Here is a 22,973-nt window from a genome sequence, read left to right as displayed (position 1 = left end):
ATGTATATATATATATATATATATATATATATATATATGCAATTTGGGAGAGCACACAGGAGCACACTTGAACTTGTGGTTCATTTGTGGATATATACACACTATTATCTGAGATTCTCCCTGAGTGGGGCTATATTTCAGATTTGATTGATTAGACCCTCATGAATTAAGACTGAGGTCTTATAATTTTAAAAATTGTCCAACAAACCTGTACTGTTAAATGGTCTTAAGGACCTGAAGATTTCTATGATTGTCAATTTTGGATTGTATAGCTATATTGATCATCCCTCTGAAGAAGTCCGCTGAGGACGAAACGCCTCAGGGTGGAAGAGAGAAAATATACCCTTCATTTCATCATTTGACACTAATTATTGCCATGTGTTTGTGAAAAGGTTATCTCTTTTAGCAATTTGTGCTTTTAATAAATTGATATTATTCATTCATTTATGTGGTCAGTTGCATTGCTGGTCAAGCAGGGAGTGATTATTGGCGCCATCTGATTCATTGTTTGGAGGTGTTTTTGTTTGGTCCTGGCTAACAGTAGGACCGTTTCAGAGGGCAGCAATTTTACAGCGCAGGATAAAGGTGTCTTTGGTTTATATATATATATATATATATATATATATATATATAGTCTATCTTGTGAGGAAGATAATCCATGATTAAGCTATTCATAACTGTATTTATGGAGGTGGGGATGGGTACATTTTTGTTTTATTTGTATTTATTAACAGTAACTGGGGTTGTTATTGGTTACTTCAGATAACAGCAGTAGACTCTGGTAGCACAGTCTCTAGTGACTGATTACCAGAACATGGAGATATAAGTTCCAGGTAAAATACTTGCAGCATTACGACACAGGAATGTTCTACCAATTTCACCCACCTACAGCTGCTGCTGCAGCTGGTGTATTATACCCCTTTTACGCCGAGCGGATAAACCAGGTTATTACCAGGGCAAGCCAGCACGACCCGGGTCCTGGCTCAGTGTGAAAGGCTCAACCCGGATCTTGCATCCTGGGTCTGCTACCCGGGTCACTACAAGGGTTATTTCCTTGTCCAATCCAGATCAGCTTCACTGTGAATGGTGCAACCCTTTCAAAGCTGCTGTTGATTGGCTGTTTTTCTGGAGGTTCACCTCAAGGGAGTGTCTAAAGCGACATTCAGGGCAAACACGGATTGTGACAGTGTGAGAGGGATTGACCTAGAAATAATGTGTCCAGGGTGCAGTGTGTAATGGGTATGAAGAGCTGTCACACTGATTGAAACCATGTTCATTGTCTTGGATTGGACCCAGGATTTAGGTGTGAAAGGGGTGTTCTCTGTTGGTGCTTGGGTCTTAGAATGTCAGGGCCCTGTGTTATAATAAATAAATTTTAATGTTCTTATGGAAAGCCAAGCAAAGTGTGAACACCATAATTAACACCCTAGAGCTCCCCCAGTTAACCCAAACATTAAGTGAATTACCCACATTTATAAATTGGGTCTGCTTTCTAACAAACAGCCCCAACATTAAGTTAGCTCCTTTATTTATCTCACAGACTCCATATTATATTAAGGAACCCCCATCAACCCCATATTACATGACTATACAGCATTACCTGAATAACAGAGATTGAGAATCAGAGTGGGCAAATGGGGAGAGAAAGGAGCAGAGTGATGATTGGGGGGAGGAGAGGATGGAGAGGAGTGGTCTTCAGTTTGCCGGCTGTCGGGGGTCACCCGATGGAGAGGAAAGCACAGAGGGGAAAATGAAGGGAAGAACAGGAGGAAAGCATAAATGGTCTTTAGAGCGGAGGTGCAGATAAGCCCTGACTAGGCATGCTAAAATGCTCATTTAAATATGACTTGGTGTGTGCGGGAGTTCTTTGCTGTGCTGAGTACATTCACCCCCACTTTGTGGTGGACTTGATATTTGCACCAAATTTGGTGCAGAATTTTAAAAAAATGTTAGTGTGCAGGAATTGGCATACACAGCAAGGAGAGCTCCTGTCCACCCCTCGCCACAATAATGTCATTCAACAATTCATACTGCCACTAAGCTTACTGTAACGCCCAACTGCTCTGTTGTGCATCAAGCACATGGTGTCATTTTGTTCTACAAACTTTGTGAGGTGTGTCTAAGTATAACTCAAAGCAAAAGTTTGTCTCAGCTGAATTTCTGTTACACGAAAGTGTTGCCGTTTTTGATGTGGATTGAATACTGCCCATAGTGAGCGTGTCGCTGTTTGTAAATAATCTGCCTTGCAGGTAGGCTACAGGTGCTCACAATAGATACAGACAGTAATTAAAATGAACATAAAGCCATTTCTTTGTACCTCCCCTGAACTGTACTACCCATGGCACACAGGCTAATACGGCACCACACCTCTGTAAAAAATGTATTGAACATATTCATGTTTATTTATAAGAACACTTTTTTATGATAGTAACATAGTATTCGAGGTTGAAAAGAAGCAAAATGCCCATCGCGTTCAACCTGTATTTTGTATTAAGTTGAGTTGATTTTAATGTACTTGCCGAAGAATGTTTTATGACTAGTTAACAACCACAAATCACGTTACACCCAGATTAACAACTAAAATATTTTAAGTGTTGTAACTTTGGATATCCTTTTCAATCAGAAATTCATCCAATCCCCTTTTAAATGCATTTACAGTGATGTTTGCCTTAAAAAGTTAGCACTCTTTGAAAAGAAGCTGCAAATGTATGTGACCTATTCCAGGCTACAGGCGACATCAGTTAATCAGGCTCAGATTGCTAGATAAATGGTAACCCACGCCAGTGTAAGAAATTGTTCTTTTAATAATCAGTGAATAAAAACCTTTCACCTACAATTTAGAAGTTAATAGTATTTCCCTGGTCAGGACACAAAATCATCTTCACATACTTGCCACACAAGTGCTGCCATGGTTTCCATGGTAATAAGATATATTCTCAAGGACCCCTTACCCATATATACTGCATCCCTAGGCTAAAATAATCTGTTACTCTGCTCTACTTCACAGTATAGTACACACACACACACACACACACACTATAGTATACACGCACACACACTGATGTTTCAAAGCTGCAATAATTTCAAATGCAAAGCCAGCCTTCCGAAAACATAACGACCAATAGAATAAATGCATCTCCTATGTAATAGCCCAGATCTGTGACTCTGTGCCTGTGTGTATAACGCTGGCCGTGGCTAGGAGCTCTCATTGGGTCAGCAGCAGGTCTATCACACCCAGTCCACAGCTGATTGGGCGAGAAACACTCTCCCACACAGGTTACATCCAATGGGAGGCTCTGCCCTTTGGCTGCTGTGTGTTCCCAGAGCAGGTTTAACAATGGGGCTGATGGAGCTGCAACTCCAGGTCCACACCCCAAAATAGGCCCACTGCATCTGCAGCAACATACCCTCCAACAATTTACACATAAAAATTGCTACAAATTCGAAAAGGGGGGCGTGACAATGTTAAAGTGCCGTGGCCACCCCCCCTTTCCTATACTTTCAATGGAAGTTTGGAGAGCCAAAAATCGGTACAGACCACAAAAAAGGTACTGTACCTGACAAAAAGGTCCAGCTGGAGCGTATGCCACTGCATCTGCAGCAAGTCTCTGTGTTGTAGATAGGGGGGGGGGAATCCTTTTACTGCAGCGTCCTATGTCCTGCTGCCAGTCCGCCTGCCCCCTCCGGCATCAACATTTCCCACTCCCTAGCCGAGGTGCAGGTGGAACAAAAGCTGCTGCGTCCACCGGCATAGATGTGTATGAAAGCAGCGCAGTGGAAGGCTGTCATAGCCCTCCCTGCGCCACATACTCTCTGAGCCCCGGTGCCTCCTCTGTGCGTGATGTCACAGAAGTGCCTGCCCTCCACAGCTGCGCCCAGATCCCCAGGGGCCCTGACTCCGCAACACAGCACCTGGGCTGCCGGCCTGGAAGCCCCGAGATGGTTAATGTAACGGATAGAGTGGGTGATATCGCGGAGAGTAATGTCTTGACGCTGAATCAATTTAAAAGGTGACAGTGCTATGCAGTGCAGTGGGTGTGCAGTGTCACTGACACTGTACAGCACTCTCACCTTTTACATTGATTCAGCAAGTCAGTCAGTTCTGCCGGCCAGTCACTATTGTTAGCACCGGTGCCCCAACGTGCCACATTACAGGGAAGTAGATGCACTAAATAAACTACATCAGGCCCTGCGTGCGCTGTTCACACCGTTGCAAAGGGCTTCGACCCCTTAACCATCACAAGCCCTTTGTCTGTGCAATATTTAACCACTCACACAATTATGATTGGAGGTAATACTCCATATAATAAAAATATTGCACTCCACAAGGGCGTGCAAGGGTTAAGGGGTGTAGCCCCTTACGATGGTGTGAAGAGCGCCCGTAGGGCGCGATTAATCAACTAGTTCATTATACAAGTTGTACTAGACCATGGATGGCAGTCTAACTCTTGTGCCCCAGCATATCCTACGAGTCAACATCTAAATTGGACTAGATCACAGTTAGGCAACATATAGCTTTTCAGTTGTTGTAGAGTAGAACTACAAGTTCTAAAACACTCTGAAAGATTTTGTCTGGCAAAGCATTCTGGGACTTGTATTTTTACAAATCTTTGAAAGCAAGGGGTAGCCTAAGCCTGCACTAGGTCAGTCAACATTATTGAGTGGTTGTTATAGGTCTGTGAACTTTTATATTTACACTGTTAGTATGTTGGTCCCGAATATCTGTATTTTGATATTTCCATGTACCAGTTATGCAGTGAGTCTGAGCTATAAATCTACCATTTAATTCTGCTATGAAAGTATAATCTCTGGAATGTCTTTCTAATCTCTGCGTTCTTCTTGCAGTACAGGATTGGACAACTCTATATGATTAGTAAACACAGTCATGAGCAAAGCGACCGGGGAGAAGGGGTGGAAGTCGTTCAGAATGAGCCATACGAGGACCCAGTACACGGTCCGGGACAGCTCACAGAGAAGAGAGTCTACTTAAACAGGTGAGAATCCCCTGATCACTGGTATAGACTGTAGTGTTGGACGCTGTGAAATAGCCGAGGCGCTATACAAAATCCCCTTTGGTGGCTGTGTTCTCAGTATTTACACATTTCTGACACAGGACAATTTCCCCCCCAGAAAAATCGGGTGTACAGAGCAGGCACACTGATGCGCCTAATTGTGCACAAGCTCAGAAATTGCAGTCCTTCCATTCCCATCCTATATTTTTAATGGGATGCATTTTGCAAAGTACTTTGGCAGAGAGGTACATTTCTTTACACACTTTGTTCAATTACAAACCAATATCTTCAAGCACACAAAAGAGCCACAAGTATTATAGGCAGTCCCAATGTCATCACAGGATTCATAGAAACATAGAATTTGACGGCAGATAAGAACCACTAATCTGCCCCTTTGATTCATTTAAGCCAGAAATAAGACTAATGCTGGGTACACACTGGCAGATTTATTGGGCGATCAATTGATCCTGCTCCACGGCCCTGCAGTGTGTCTGTGCGACTCGTTGCAATGAAGTTAAGTGCGCCATGGGATTTCACTTTGGATGCAGGAACATGTTCTTACAGTAGACTACAGCACACCTGGATGCCAGGCACTGTACACAGCAGTACAGTGTGAGTGTGACTTTCACTGACCAGCCAACAGATAAGCTACAATTTAACAAGGTCCAACCCTAAGTAGGGGTGTGTACATTGGTTATATGTAATAATTGTGATACTGTAATTAAGCTGTCTGACAATTACATGTATATTGTTATGAGTAACCATTTAAGTGGGTGCTGGGGGTTTCGAGAAGGGGGGCCCCAGAGACATGAGTGTACCGGGCCCCAACATTTCTGTTTCATTACTTAACGGCATATGCTACAGTATATTGTTCAATCTGTCTGTGTGTAAGTGACTGAAAGAAGGTCTTAATTCCATAAATTAAAGGTGTGATAGAGGCTGCTAACAACTATATCACAATTTTTTTTAATATTTATGGCAGTGGTTCCCAAACTTTTTTGAATCATTGTACCCTAGGGCAGGCATTCCCAACCTCAAGCCTCATTGCACACTAAGGGCGGTATTCAAATGATATATCACGCCCATTATCCTTTCTAAAATTATCCCTGTTATTGCGCAGATCGTGCCCATAGTAATCAGGTTTAGCTGCGTAAAGGATTGGGTGCCTCGTTACCAGGGGGTAGCTAGCTGGAATGATGATACCACGCCCCCAAAGTGCAGAAACAGAAAGGGTGAGGAAGGGGGTGAAAAGAATTGAATACCACCCTAACAGATTGTAGTGATGTCCATGGTTGGGCACAGGTGATTTCATTAGTACCTCAGTTATTTTTAATTAACCATCTGTGCTGAAGCCTGGATATCACTGAAACCTGCACTGTTAGTGAGCCCTGAGGACAGAGGTTGGGAATGCTTTCCCTAGAGTATCAGAATTTTTTTCACAGTACCACTAGGCCAAAAGTTTGTTACGGAGAAATTGAGGGGGGGTTGGGGGTGGGGGCAGTCGATACTCATACAGGAGAGGTGAGGAGCAGCATTAGCCTTCTCTCTCTCTCTCTCTCTCTCTCTCTCTCTCTCTCTCTCTCTCTCTCTCTCTCTCTATATATATATATAATATAGATGCTGTATATCTGTAATGGGTAGACTGTACTGATGCTACAATGTATACACCAGTACTGGCACGTGTAAACTCACCAGTCCCCGCATAGCTCCCGGCCAGTCTGGGGGGATAGAGGAGGCCAGTGGCCACCAGCATCTTGCTGGAGAGGTCTGGGCATGGCTTGTGTGAGGTGTGGGAGGGGTGAGCACAGGACGCCACCCCTCCACTGGCTCGCACCACATATAAAGCAGCTGAGACGGTTATCTGCCTCCTCCTTACCAGCATCATCTGCAGCCCCAGTACCGACCCCTCCTTCTCCCAGTCACTGCACTGCTCACCCTACACAGGGTCTCAGCCCTTCTTGCCAAACTGATTCACCTTCTCCCCCTGCCAGTAAGTGGCTACACCTGTCCCCGGTGCCTTCGCTCTGAGTGCTGTGGGACCATCTGGAGGTTCCTGCATCCATTTCCTGGTTACTGCTGCTACTTGTTGATGAGTCCCGGGATGGAAAGTAACCTGGGGTTGTAGCATAGTATATGGAGGAGGGGGTGCAGAGTATGTGGTAAATGGCGGGAGCAGCATATGAAGGAGGCGGGTGCCATGTACATACAGGAGGCACTATATTGAGGGGTATGGGGGTGTAGTGTGTATATAGGGGCAGTATATGGTGGGGGGTGCAGAATATGGAAAAGAATATTTTAAAACAATAAGGTATTGCGCTGACTCACCGGTGGAGAAATTACTTTCTTACAATTCCCCTTCAGGGGTGTTTTAATAGTAATACTGCTGCTGCTGCCCGCAGTGAGGGATGTTTTGCGCCCCTCGTGATTATGATAGAAACAAAAAAACAAAAAAAGTGGGAGCGCTGCTGGAATTACTACAAAATAAAACTTTCTTTAATCGTATAATTAATACTCATTAGCGGTGTAAAAAAATCAATAAACTTTTAATTATTAACAAGAAAAAACAAAGATAAAAGAAAAAAGAAAGAAGAAAAAAAGAAAAAAGAAAAAATAAAAGAAAAAGAAAAACAATATTAATGACACCAATAATAAAATATATTACTGAGATGGAATACCAGATCAGAATTGTTTTGTCTAATTACCATAAAACATGTGAAAAACCTGTGCAGGTTATATTAGTATTGCACAATGCCCTCGCTTAGTAGCATAGTCCCGTAGGGTAGTTCAGATGGTTACTTGTTGCTAGCCAAAAAGAAACATAGTTTCATTTTTCATGAAGACTTAAATCATTTGATTCACTATCGTCCACATGTACCACAATGTGGCAGTACGGATCCAGCTGAATGCAATGTCCTTTAGAGAAAGGATCCCTTAATCACACAGTCTCTAGAATAGAGTTACCTGGGTCCCACGGCTCTGGTGCTGTTCCTCTATTAAACTCCTACTGGACCTGCCAGCGTTTTTCAACAATGGAGGAGGATACTTTTCCGTATGTGTTCCGTGGTCCCGTTCTCTTCACTGACGTCAGTACTGTGTGTGGGTAATGTGCTCAGCGGCACTCCGATGCTCTCTTGTTACGCGTTTCTCCGCCTTTAAGCTCGGCGGCTTCCTCAGACAATTCTGATCTGGTATTCCATCTCAGTAATATATTTTATTATTGGTGTCATTAATATTGTTTTTCTTTTTCTTTTATTTTTTATTTTTTCTTTTTTTCTTCTTTCTTTTTTCTTTTATCTTTGTTTTTTCTTGTTAATAAGTAAAAGTTTATTGATTTTTTACACCGCTAATGAGTATTAATTATACGATTAAAGAAAGTTTTATTTTGTAGTAATTCCAGCAGCGCTCCCACTTTTTTTGTTTTTTTGTTTTTTTGTTTCTAGAATATGGAAAAGGATGGAGACTGCAATGTAAATAAGGGCAGTATATAGTGGGGGGTGCAGGGTACATAGGGATGTGTGTGTGTCCCGAACAGAGCTTCGTCAGGTGCCCTCCAGTGGGCGATGGCAGCACCACAGAGGTGAGGAGCACGTTAGCCTTTTATATAGATAGATGTGTAATACTATATCGGAAAAATCGGCATCTCTCCCTTCACTGTCCCTATCTGCCTCTACCACTCCACTCTCTCCCCAGTCCATGTCTATCCCATCCCCTCCCCTCCTCTCTCTCCCCAGTCTCTATCTGCCCCTCCCCCCCTCTCCCTCCCCAGTCCCTATCTGCCCTAACCCTCCCACCATCTCTCTTTCTTCCTTCCACAGACCCTATCTGCCCCTACCCCAATCTCCACCCCCCAGTTCCTATCTGCCCTTTCCCCCACTCTCTTTCTCCCCAGCCCCCTCTATCCATATGCAGCAAGTGTGAAACAGACAGATCAGTATTATTTCATGCCTCCCTTTGTGGCTCCTGAATGCTGGACCCATGCACAGCGAAACCACATGCGCGTCCAAAAAGGGGGTGGGGCCTCACCAAAAGGGGCATGGCTTCACTATAATGCCGCTATCGCAAGCTACGCCCCATTTTCATCATTGCATCAGAGCTATGTGAACTGCTGGTCTTGCCCCCAGCCCCTCTGTCTCCTGTGATTAGATTCTGTGCACATGCGCATAGCATCTATTCATGCTGCTCTGCTAAGCAGGACAGAGAGTGACAGGAGCCACCTAACTGCTCCTGCACCGCAGGACACTGTGGCCCGCGGGTGAGACAGTAGGACAGTGCCCAAAAAAACTGGACTGGCCGCGAAATCGGGATAGTTGGGAAGTATGTTATTTATATTAGCAGCAGCAGGTTAGGAGGCTGTAACATCTCTCTGCAGTATCACTTTCACCTGTGACAGCTTGCAGCACACAAATGAGTCATGTGGCTCATCAAACATAACAGAGGTGAGGAGCAGCGTTAGCCTCTTATTATATATTATTATTATTATCTAGGATGTATAGTGACACTGTATGTTGCCAAGTTGTGCAACTCGGTTTCTGAATCAATTTGTGTATGTGATCATTTTTAATGGTTCTTTGATATAGTAATGTTATCATCTGTACAAATAAATTGTTAGAAGTTTTTACATCAATTTGTGTCCTTGCATTCAACAAGCGCTGCCTCAGTATAATTTTACTATTAACTAATCCCTCAGTAATAATAAGTCAGTCGTATGATTGTTATCCATTGTAAAACATTGAATTGAGCCAGAATAGTCAATTGGCTGCTATGAGCTGTTTAAAACTATGATGGGTTATTGGTGGAGAGATAAAGTTGGGAGAGAGAAAAATCACTAACCAATCAGCCTGTAACTGATTTTACAGGCTGTAAAAAAAATGTAAGGAGCTGATTGCTTAGTGCTTTATCTCTCCACTCTATCCCTCTTCATGCTTTAATAAATATCCCCATGTGTATATTAACGGCACACACAATTAAAAGCAAATATGGCTTCAGTTCTCAAGTAAAAATCTTTAAGAATGGGCCTAAAAAACCTGTTCTACTTAATATGCAACCATGAGATGCATTCACTCGTTTATAAGTATAGAAAAAGTACAGTACTGCACATACAGTTTACAGGTTTCATAGGAATCACTAGATCCCACCTATTAGCAAACGTTTTGTCCTATGCACACCCGACTTCTTAAATATCATATTTTGTTTTTACCTCTCTGAATGTTACAAGATATTACAGAATGTTCCAAATAAATTGAAACACCGTAGGAAGATGTAAATCAGTGTCAGCAGCAGATGCACTATAGCTCTGTCAGGAGACAGTTCAGTGGGTGGTAGTATTGATGTGAGTTAATGCACAACAACATCTGCAGAGGACACATCAAGTGGTGCGGTCTAGAGAGGCCTTAGTTTTCTTGACTGTGTGAGATGTTAGTGCTGCGGAGTGTTCCCTTGGGTGTGAGGAATAGCTGATGGTTGCAGTGCCGCAGGCCCCAGTGATGCTGACACAGCAGGACTCTGCATTGGCTCAGGGCCACTGGTTGAATGTCGGATAGAGAATCTGAGGCAGGCTGACGTTGGCAGTGACCCTGGGGTTTATGCATCGCTGGCCGAATGTGATAGAGTTACAAGATGAAGGACATGATGGATTAAAAGAGGTACACTGTCACACTCTCCTTCCATGACAATTCCCTCGAGAGACAGGGAAGTCTTTTTTTCTGAGTTCTCTTCTGGGGGTCACAACTGCTGAAATCACAGCTCATATTCTCTAGTACCTCATAGCAACAATCTTATACGTGTGTCAGACAATGGATGCACTCAGGCAGTCACATTGTCTAAGATCATTAGCATGGGTTAAATAGTTCAGCTTTATAAAGGCAGACTTGAATGCATAGCCCAGAACTTTGAGTATGTGAGACACCCAGTAAATACCCTTAAAATCTCCACCATCACAACCAAACTACAGCTGAAATTACAATTCACTAATACTGAAGGGCACATTCAGCCTGATTCAGAGGTGGATGCAAATCCAATCACGTTACTGCAAAAATAGGCTAATGCCGCAGCCGCTGGGATTTGGTCAGAATTGCCCATTGGCAGGGTCTCTAATCTGCCATGTGCATACAAAGTCAAACCATTGGTCGCACCATGGATCTTCTGAACAACCCAGTGGTTGCTCAGAATGTCCGTCGCACCGAAGTCACCAGGCCCTCTACAACTGCGTACGAGGACGCACCCACAAAATACAGCGCCTGTGTTTGTCTAACTACCACCCCCCCTCTCCTTCCCATACACACACATTAACTGTCACTCACCCTGCATCCAATCCTCATGGTAATTAGTTTCAGCATGTGTGCAGTACAGAATCAATTGCCCAACTCCGCAAACTTCACCATTGCGTTCACCTCTGAATAAGGCTTATTATGACATTCTCAGCTACAGTAAGTAGGTGGGGAATGGGGAATGAGGAATGAGTTAGAGGGCGGCTAAGAATTGTGCTTTAGGGGTGGTAGCAGTGTGGAATGACTTGCTTAGATTAAAGAGGGGATAATGTCTGTAGGGGGATAAGCTGTCTGTAGATGGACCATGGGGGTAATTCAGATCTGATCACAGCAGCAAATTTTTTAGCAGTTGGGCAAAACCATGTACACTGCTGGTGGGGCAGATATAACATGTGCAGAGAGAGTTAGATTTGGGTGGGTTATATTGTTTCTGTGCAGGGTAAATACTGGCTGCTTTATTTTTACACTGCAATTTAGATTTCCGTTTGAACACACTCCATCCAAATCTAACTCTCTCTGCACATGTTACATCTGCCCCACCTGTAGTGCACATGGCTTTGGACATTATATAATACCCTGCGGTGTGCAGCGTGTTTGAGAATTATTGTCTATACTGGCAGACTCGCAAAAATAACCGGACAGCCTTCACATAGCAGGCTATTACATATTGCTCATAGTATAACTATAGATAGATATGTACCATATAGATAGACATATAGATAGACAGATAATTAGACAGGGAGGTTCTCCCTGTCTGTCACAGTAGATGTTAACTCAAAAAAAATCGAAATTGTGTGTAGGTGCGTGGTACACTATACCCCTTTCATATCGCACAAATAACCCGGTATCGACCCGGCATATTGCTGGGTCGACACGGGTCAGTGTGCAGTGTGAAAGGGCCTGTCCGAATTCCCGGATCGCCTGACCCAGTAATTCAACCTGGGTAATAAGAAGGGTTATTCCCGGGTTGAATACCGGGTCAGGCGCACTGTGAATGGGTTGCCGGGTCGATGTGACCCGGTACCCATTCACAGCACAGGGAGAGGCGGCGTGGAGATGAGCTCATCTCCCTGCTCCGCCCCCGCTGCTGGCTCCCCCCCGCCGCCATGGCAAACGACTCGCCAAATTGCCGGGTCGGGAAGCCAGCAAGCAGCCTCCAATGCCGGATCCCACCCGGGAAGGACCCGTTTCCAATTCCCGGACCCGGCATTGGAGATGTGAAAGCGGTATTAGATTATTAACCAGTGTCACAGTTACTCTATGAAAAAATATCTGCACTGCGTTTCCTGGATCACTCCTCATTCTGTTGTATTTACAGCTAGTATATGGGAGCTGCATTTCAGTCTCCATCTGTTCTCCTCTCTAAACTTCCTCCTCATATCTTAAAAACCCAGTTGTATATTACAGCTTCTGTGCCAAATCAATCTTGTGTCATAACAACACTTTTTTCTACTCATCATAAAAACAATGTTTCTGTGTACACAGAAATAGGCCATTTAGGAGGGTGTGGAGATTTCCAGGCAGGTGACTGATGAGAGCGTACCCACAACATAGACACAAGAGAAGAACCACTTATTTATTTATTTTTTATTTATTTATTTTCTTAGCAGTTTCTTATATAGCGCAGCATGTTCCGTTGCGCTTTACAATTATAACAACAGTAATAGAACAAAACTGGGTAAAAACAGACAAACATAGAGGTAGGAAGGCCCTGCTCGCAAGCTTACAATCTATAGGGACTTGGCCCATCTAGTCTCCCTTAAACACACATACTGTACACGCTAGGATTAATTTTTTGCTAATTATCCTACCAGTATATTTTTGGATTATGAGTAGAAACCGGAGTATCCGAAGTACGTCAACTCAAACGCCAGGAGAATATGCAAACTCCACACAGTTAGGGCCATGGCGGGAATCGAACCCATGACCTCAGTGCTGTGAGGCAGTAATGCTAACCATTACATCATCTTTACTGCCCTTACACCAACCGTACTGTAGGGTAGAAGGGTAAAAATCTATGTTCCTTTACAGGAATCTTCTTCCGTTTTATAGACTTCAAAAGAAAAATATATTTTTATGTATTGAAACACATAGCAACCAAATGTCTACTTTTACATTAACCTACTAGTAATCTGTTTACAGCTTCCAACCTGTTATGTGGGAGATCAATGATTACCCACAATGCTTCCAGCCATATTCCATATAGCACCTCACTAGGAAACTCCAGAAGTGTAGAATCACAATTACTTTCTAGAGAAAATTGCAATTTGATTTATTTTGTTTTCTGCACAATGACCTGTGACAACTTGCCACTGGTAATACAATAACTGTCTCTATTCCCTAACAGCAAGAATTAAAGGTGCAGTATCCTACTTCTACATTTTTACTCCTATGTTTTTCTGGCTAGCGTAACAGTGGGGTTGTCACCACTGAGACTCCCAACATTTTTACATTGGCCAATACAAATTTTCTTACTGTATGTGGAAATCATTGCGTGGACCCAATGATTATAAGTCAATTAGTGACATGTCTGCAATGTTCCATTTTATTGGCCAGCAATTTCACCAGTTTTATGCACATACCCCATAGAGGTGCGCAGGAAAACTTGCAATGTCCATCCTACCCAGTGCAGTGTTGGACTGTAGCAGTGATGCAGTGATAGGGGCCAATGCTTAAGAGATGTGGTCAGTTACCACAAGGGTTGTGGCCAGTCGCTTCTGAGACTCGTCCAGCCATTACAGACCATGTAGTCGACCCAATAATAGAATAACAATGTATAATATGAGTACACAGTCTGGAACGTGACATAAAAGAAAGTAGTGAGGCCCTCAGACAATAGAACCCACTGGGGATATCCCCTGTACTCCTGTGGACCAATCCAACACTGGTTGAGACCATCAAGTAGTGGGGCCCACCAGGGATTTCCACAATACCAATGTGGGACATACATGCAACTCTGTATCAGCCCCTAGAGCAGTGTTTCCCAACTTCGGTCCTCAAGACACACAAACAGTCCAGGTTTTAGTAATATCAGTGACTGAGCACAAATGGGTAAATCAAAATAACTGAGCTACTAATTATGTCACCTGTGCTCAAGTATGGCTATTCGTAAAACATGGACTGTTAGTGTACCTTGAGGGCCGTGGTTGGGAACTGGTACCCTAGATGTTTTCATTTTATTGGGAAGGTCATGCCACTCTAGGTTCTATATTAACTGAGACACTTTGAAACCTGAAGACTTCATATTTCAGGGTCTATATATAGGAAAAGCAGGATCCATACTAAGTATAGTGAAAAGTCAACTCCATACTAAGCATATTTAGAAGCCAGATCCACACTAAATTTACTCAAAGTTGTATCCATGCTAAATTCACACACCTACAACCACACGTATCCATATTAAATATACAGGAAAAACCAGATCCATATTAAGAAAAGCAGAGCCATACTAAAAACATTGAAACGCTGAATCCATGCCAAACACATTGGAAAAGCTGGATACACCAGAAAACCAAAAAACATTTAGGGACCTGTAATATGCATGCTCTGCTGAGATACTAACTAGTCTGCACGTATTTTTAAAGCACCATTCATTTAAAGGGCAACACCAACCTGGTAGACATTTTTTAAGGTGGACATTAAAGGTGCTGGATGGGTGTACTGAAGGTGGACATTAAAGGTGCTGGATGGGTGTACTGAAGGTGGACATTGAAGGTGCAGGGAGCAGTACTGAAGGTGGACATTGAAGGGGTTGGGGGGGATGGATATGGAATAATGTATGGTGGACATTGAAGGGGGAGCGTGAGTGCTGTAAAGTGGACTGTGAAAGGGTCACTGGGAGTACTGGGAGACGTAGATTGAAAGTGCTATGGAGAGAGTGCTGTGGGGATGGGGGAACGCTGTGGGGTGAGCACTTAAGGGGGAGGGGGAGTGCTATGAGGGAGGCATTATAGGGGTTGGGGAGAGTGAGGTGGTTATTGAGGGTGGGGAGCACTTTGAGGTGGACACTGATGGGACTGGAGGATGCTGTGAGGTGGACCGTGAAGGGGAGGAAAGAATTGTGAGGTTGACATTGAAAGGACTGACGAATTCTCTAAGGCGGACCATGAAGGTGTGGGGGGAAGGGGAGGTCAATGTGTACTATGGGGGCAGCGTGTGAACTGTGATGGCGAGAACTATGGAGGGGGTAATGAAAGACAAGGGATGTGGTCAGGAGCCTGATAGTCAGAATGCTGACAGCAACACCCTGTCTGTGAGGATCCCGATGGTAAGTAGGGGTTAGAGTTAGGTTTAGGGTTATGCACTGGGGGGGGGGGTTAAGCTTAGACTGTTCTGTGTGTGTGACCGCCAAGATTACGATTATATAATAAGAGTGGGCAATCAGGGATATATACAGGTAGGAACATACTTGCCTACCTGACCCTCTCCATGAGGGAGAAAATGCTCTGTTCCTGGACTTTCCTGGTAATGTATGATTGCCATCACCTGGGGTGAGCTAGTTAATTGATAAGAAAGGTGTTTCACCACAGGTGATGGCAATCATACATTACCAGGAAAGTCCAGGAACAGAGCATTTTCTCCCTCATGGAGAGGGTCAGGTAGGCAAGTATGGGTAGGAATCAATGAGATCACAGGGAGATATACTGGTGGGGCTGCTAGAAAGTCCGGCCACTTGATTGCACTTGTCCTCCAGGCTAACAGTTGTCAGCCAGCCCCTGCATAAACCCGTAGTGTTGATCTGGCATTTCATGTCAGGTGTGTGTGGATGTTTTTTTTCAGATATGGGTCGTTGGGTCGACACAACTTAGGTCGACAGTCATTAGGTCGACCACTGAAGGTCGACATGGGCATTAGGTCGACAGATGAAACGGTCGACATAAGTTTTTGGACTTTTTTTTGGTGTCGTTTTCTTCGTAAAGTGACGGGGAACCCCAATTAGTGCTGCGCTAGGCACAGGTTACCGTTCCCAATTGTAGTCCACATGGATCGTAAAGTATGAAAAAAAGTCCAATTTTTTTCCTAAACTCATGTCGACCTTTTGACCTGTTGACCTAGTACATGTCGACCTACTGCCCATGTCGACCTAGTGCATGCCGACCTAATGCCCATGTCGACATTCAGTGGTCGACCTAATGACTGTCGACCTAAGTTATGCCGACCTAACAACCGTATCCCATTTTTTTCTATATATTGAGGATGAATCATGCTTTTTCAGCATACTTAGCGGCCCAGTTGTCAATGAATTTTAGCTATTTAAAACTCGTAATATATGATAAATGGTGCTCCAGTACAGGATAACCATTTATCACACACAACGAGTTTTGAATATCTACAATGAGCCATTTAGAATGGATCCGTTAATTTCAGTGTACTTAAAATGAATCTGGCTTTCACCCTGTTCCCTATATTTGAGTCACTACGGCTCAGTCCTGGTCTTATAGGCCCTACACACATGCCGATATTCTGAAAGATATGAACGATCTCGTTCATAAATGAACGAGAACTCGTTCATATCTTTCAGTGTGGAGACTCCAGCGATGAACGATGCGCGGCCCCGCGCTCGTTCATCGCTGGTCTCCCGTCGGCTGTGCATGCAGGCCAATATGGACGATCTCGTCCATATTTGCCTGCACTTCAATGCAGCCGGGTGACGGGGGGAGTGAAGAAGAAACTTCACTCCCCCCGTCACTGCCCCCCCGTCACTGCCCCCCCGCCGCCGGGTTGCTCGTCGGCCGTATCGGCCGTCGGGCACCTCGGCGGCGCATCGCCGAGTGTGTAGGGCCCCTTAGTTAGGTCTTCTGGGAGGACTATATGGTCTACTTGTTGTTTTTGGCAATGGAAAAAAACGGCATACTTCAGTGGGCTAAATATTGTGCTGTGTTGTACTAAAACATTCCTCCTGACACACTGAATGGGGAACATTTTAGCTGTATATTGGGCCTAATTCAAGGTTGATTGCAAAATAAAATTTTCCCCTAATGGGCAAAACCATGCGCACTGCAGGTGTGGCAGATACAACATGTGCAGAGAGATTTAGATTTGGGTGGGTTATATTGTTTCTGTGCAGGGTAAATGCTGCCTGCTTTATTTTTACACTGCAATTTAAATTTCAGTTTGCACACACCCCAAACAAATCTAACGCTCTCTGCACATGTTATATCTGTCTCCCCTGCAGTGCACATGGTTTTGCCCATTAGGGGAAAATGTTATTTTGCAATCAACCTTGAATTAGGCCCATAGTGCACAACAAAGAGCAGAGAACATGCAGCACAACAGAATTTAAAATGATACTTATTCATAGAAAGTTGTCTTGCTTTATGACACTGCATCCAAACTAAGTATTCTGGACTATAGAGATTCCTCTTAGCTCTGTGTCAATATGCCTCCCGTGTGCTAATGCATTCAATGTATTTAGTTTCCTTCGGAAAATCTGACTTTTCAATTCAATTCCACTTTAAAAGCTCCTTCAAATATCTGAAAATGAAAATCAATAGGAAGCATTAACAAAAATAAAAAAAAACTCTTTCTGTGGCAAATTGGAGTTTTGTGTTCCGTTCTTATTAAAAGCTGCAAAGTATTTAAGTGACCAATTATGCATTGAAAATGTTCAATTCAGAGAGGAAAAGGAGCCAAGGCTATTACTAGTATTAAATAACTTCCGCTGGCATGGCCGCATGAATCTTGTAGGGGGAGTCCAAAATAGAAACGCCTTCACTCTTTTTGACCCTTCAGGAGGTAGCATTAACAACCACTATTTAATGCAACGTTGCTCAGTACTTCATAACTTGGTGCAGATCATACTTGCCTACCTGACCCTCTCCATGAGGGAGAAAATACTCTGTTCCTATGATGTATGATTGCCATCACCTGTGGTGAGCTAGTTAATTGATAAGAAAGGTGTTTCACCACAGGTGATGGCAATCATACATTAGCAGGAAAGTCCAGGAACAGAGCATTTTCTCCCTCATGGAGAGGGTCAGGTAGGCAAGTATGGTGCAGATAGGATAAACACATTTTATGCCTGCAGACTTATCGGATGTGAGCTTTCATCATAACAAAACAGATGGCTACAGCTAAAATGTTATTATATCAATGTTTATTTCTTATGAATTTTACTTTTCCATACATGTCTAATCCATTTAATATTTTGTTACATTTTACTGAAATAGTTACATTCTTTTTCTCGAAAACGATTATTTGAATTGAGAGGTATATCTTGTTATTTTACTGTATTGCTTTGAAAAGTGAAACAACAATGAACTTTACAAAAGTGTCACTATACCGACGCCGGAATCCCGACACCCGGTGAAATACCCACCTGGGTGGTGGTCCACGCCACCACCCGCGGAGGAAAATAACCCTGTGGGGAGGGGACACATTGTGTTCGCCGCCGGTACCTCGGTGCCGGTCTCCTGACCGTCGGGATATCATACTGACCCATTCTCAGATGCAGATCTACACAGATGAGAATGTAAAGGCATGGAGTGATTCGTAGCTGATCCTGCGGCTCACTGTGCAAATCAGAGTTTAAGGTTATAGGAGCATATGTATAAAAGCTTGGAGAGTGATAAACTACCAATCAGCTCCTGTTATTTTTCAAACACATCCTGTAAACTGACAGGTACTGATTGATTGATTGATTGATTGATTGATTGATTGGTACTTTATCTCTCTCTAAAGGGCCCTACTCACTTGGCGATGTGCCGCCGAGGTGCCAGACGGCCGATACGGCCGACGAGCAACCCGGCGGCGGGGGGCAGTGACGGGGGGAGTGAAGTTTCTTCACTCCCCCCGTCACGCGGCTGCATTGAAGTGCAGGCAAATATGGACGAGATCGTCCATATTGGCCTGCATGCACAGCCGGCGGGAGACCAGCGATGAACGAGCGCGGGGCCGCGCATCGTTCATCGCTTATGTCTCCACACTGAAAGATATGAACGAGTTCTCGTTCATTTATGAACGAGATCGTTCATATCTTTCAGAATATCGCCAAGTGTGTAGGGCCTATAAGTTTTAAAACATATGCCCTCACAGCATTAGATTTCTTCTAGGCATTAGTGGGGTCAGGTGTCATATTTGACTTTCAGCCTGTCTCTGAGTGCATAATAAGCAGCCTTGATGGTATATAATACACCTGGTAATGGTTGTGGGAAACTTTTAGGCGAGAAGTGAAATAGCAAGGGCTTTGACAATTTATAAATGATCTAGTCATCGTCTTCTTCAGGGAGATGTATCAAGCCTTGAGGAGAGATAAAGTGGAGAGCAATAAAGTACCAACCAGTCAACTTCTGTTATTTTCTAGCACAACCTGTAAAATGGCAGAAGCTGACTGGTTGGTACTTTGGGGTCTATTAACTAAGCCTTGGATGGCGATAAAGTCACTGGAGATAAAGTATCAGCCAATCGGCTCCTAATTGTCAGTTTTTAAACACAGCCTGTGGCATGGCAGTTAGAAGCCGATTGGCTGATACTTCATCTCCAGCTACTTTATCTCCATCCAAGGCTTAGTTAATAGACCCATTAATCTCTCTCCACTTTATCTCTGTCCGGGGCTTGATACATCTTCCCCTGTGAGAGCTGTGGTAGAGAAGCACAATATAAACCAAATTATTATTATAGTGCAGCGTTCTCTTCATGCTGTTAGTGAATCCTTGGACTTCTTAACAATAAAATGTCAGTTACATATTGAAGATAATAGTGTCTCTTACATATTGTAAATACAGTGAAGTTGGTTAATGCTTCTAGGAAAATCTTCACCACTGTGTGATGTCCTTGTATTTATGATAATACAGGTTGCACATTAGGGAATTCCCTGTCTCCTCTTTACTGACTAGACAGTGCCAGCTACGGGATCTGGTTAGAATACCGACTGTCAAAAGACTGACACCGGAATCCCGACACTGATCAGAATGCCATTGCCGGCATCCCGAATAGGATTAGAATGCCGGTGCCAGCATCCGATCGAGTGACAGCTGGGACGTGTTATAGGACATGACATCAAGTCTAGCTCTGATAGCAAGGAGCTTATGATGGAAACTATTATGCAGCAGGCCAGAACCCACCAGCATAGATCATCAGACACAGCACCTGGTATTGCTGTTCCACCTAGAGCAGGCTGTGTATCCGGGCAGGCCAGATCAGATAGTCTGAATAGTTACATTGGTCAATCCAGTGGTCTCATTAGGTAACAGTATCATGTATTGGTGCTCTCATATCTATGATATGAAGATGAGTAATGCTTCAAACATCATCCTGATTATGGGGCTAATTCAGTAAGGAACGCAGAATTTTCTATCCTTCTGCTCGCATGCTTGGGGCCACCCAGCGCTGGGCAAGACCGCCCAGCATACTGACCGGCGTCTCCCCCCCCCCCCCCCCCCCTTTGACAAGCAGAAATTGCGATCGCTTCGCAATTTCTGCTTGTCAGCAGAAACTAAAGAGGACTCCTGCTTGTGCAGCTTAGCTGCGGCCACAGGAGACCCGGCGCCATTTTACCTGTCACGGCGCCCGCATCTTTTTAGCAAACATTCCGGTTGGATCGCACACTATATCTGAGAAAGTCATCATGGTTCAGTCCTGGCCTAAGTCCTACTGAGCTATGCAAATCAATTCCTTGTTATTGAATTGATATAGGACATTGGTGACTATAGTAAAGTCACGATCAACATCATGGAGCAACACTCGCTCTACCCACAGACCTAATGTCAGGTCTTCAGTGCACACAATGGTCTTTGCACTGCATATGTTATCCCTTGCCTTCTGACAGTGGAAGACTAGCCAGACTTTTCTGTCCTATGGAAGTGATCCTGGGGGGGGGGGGAGGGGGAGTGTTATTCAAGATTGTTAGCAAACCAAGAAAGTTAGCAATTGGGCAAAACCATGTTGCACTGCAGGTGGGGCAGATGTAACATGTGCAGAGAGAGTTAGATTTGGGCGGGTTATATTGTTTCTGTGCATAGTAAATACTGACTGCTTAATTTCTACACTGCAATTTAGATTTCAGTTTGCACACACTCAACCCTAATCTAAATCTCTCTGCACATGTTACATCTGCCCCACCTGCAGTGCAACATGGTTTTGCCCAATTGCTTACTGTCTTGGTTTGCTAACAAACCTGAATAAGGCCCCTGGGCTATGAGATCCTTTGGGAAGCTTGTGAGTTATTGTTGTATGGGTTGCTATGTGTTGTCCATCATCTTGTTAACGAGACAGACGCTGCTTTAGGATTACTTGCAACTGGACAGGAATTCATTTTTTTTCTGTTTTAGTTTTTGCACTGCTGTTTGCACTCGATCCTAAGAGATGGTGATTTCACTGTCTGAGTTCATAACTTAATCTACTTTTGAGATTTCAGTTGACATATGAATTAAATGTAAAAAGACAGTAGTCTGCTCTTATCCACCTTCCTTTCTATTCACTACAATTTGTCAGGCATCTACTACTACTTTGGTACTCTCTTTTATACTTTGTTGAAGGTGTCTAGTAAGTGATTTAGCACAGGAAAAGACCCCAAACCCCAGTAACTTTATGTAGACTGAAGGGTCTATTTACTAAGCCTTGGATGGAGATAAAGTCGGTGGAGATAAAGACCCAGCCAATCGGCTCCCAACTTCCATTTTAGAGGCTGGGTTTGAAAAATGACAGTTAGGACCTGATTGGCTGGTACTTTATAACCATCCACTTTATCTCCGTCCAAGGCTTAGTAAATAGACCCCATAGTTCCTATATCCCTTGGCCTGCATACTGCGGGGAGCAGTTTGCAATCATTGCCTTACATTACTTGAAAGGTTTGGTCTGCACTCTGCTCATACGCGCTTCAGTATTGTGGCCACTATCGGGCACTTGTTCTGATATTGTAGTGTTTGGAACCTGAATGACTACAATGCAAAGTAAAGAGCTTGGCAAAATGAAAATGATTATTATCGACGTGGCAGAAAATGCAAGAGATGTGACTGTTATTGGTCCGTGTAAATCACAGGTTCTCAAACTCGATCCTCAGGACCCCACACAGTGCATGTTTTGCAGGTCTCCTCACAGAATCGCAAGTGAAATAATTAGCTCCACCTGTGGACCTTTTAAAATGTGTCTGTGAGTAATTAATACACCTGTGCACCTGCTGGGTTACCTGCAAAACATGCACTGTGTGGGGTCCTGAGGACCGAGTTTGAGAACCACTGGTATAAATCATTTCAAGATAGCTGCATTATAGAAACAAATCCAGTCTCAGCAGAACAGTCTGGCGAGGGGTTTGATGCCACACATAATTATCTGCCTGCAGAATGAAACTGGGTGAAACTGCTGCTTAGTGGGAGGTGGTAATACAGAACCCATCTAATAACAGAGATAAATGAATATGCAGATATAATGGAAAGGTAATGTTTGTTAATGTGAAAAACAACACAACATTATATATTGGTACATTGCAGTCAAGGGAAACTATAGAGTAATAACTTTAATAGGATTTACAGCAATTCACTTAAAAAATCTCCAATCCACATACCATGTCACTGGTTCCGATAAATAATGAAAGTATAGCAATATAGGATATAGAGGCTGGGGTGACGAGAGGGAGGTACATAGTACCCACGCCTTCTAGGGAGGCACAACCACATGCCCAAGGTGGTGTGACCATGTCCACTTTGCAGTGAGCAGCTTCTGTGGAGGTTCTTAGTAACATGATCATGCCCCAACATGT

At 43.7% G+C, this 22,973-nt stretch overlaps 1 protein-coding gene across 1 annotated transcript in view; it reads left to right on the top strand.

Annotated features, from left to right (window-relative positions):
* PITPNC1 (phosphatidylinositol transfer protein cytoplasmic 1) overlaps positions 1 to 22,973 on the top strand; it is a 478,249-nt gene that overhangs the window by 215,492 nt on the left and 239,784 nt on the right. Inside the window, exon 2 of the mRNA XM_063960825.1 lies at positions 4,846 to 4,994. Within this exon, the coding sequence (XP_063816895.1) occupies positions 4,846 to 4,994 (149 nt within the window). The remainder of the gene's footprint in view (positions 1 to 4,845; positions 4,995 to 22,973) is intronic.

Source organism: Pseudophryne corroboree, chromosome 3, assembly GCF_028390025.1.
Source record: "Pseudophryne corroboree isolate aPseCor3 chromosome 3, aPseCor3.hap2, whole genome shotgun sequence".
Lineage (NCBI taxonomy): Eukaryota > Metazoa > Chordata > Amphibia > Anura > Myobatrachidae > Pseudophryne > Pseudophryne corroboree.
This window is presented reverse-complemented; position numbering and strand designations above follow the sequence as displayed.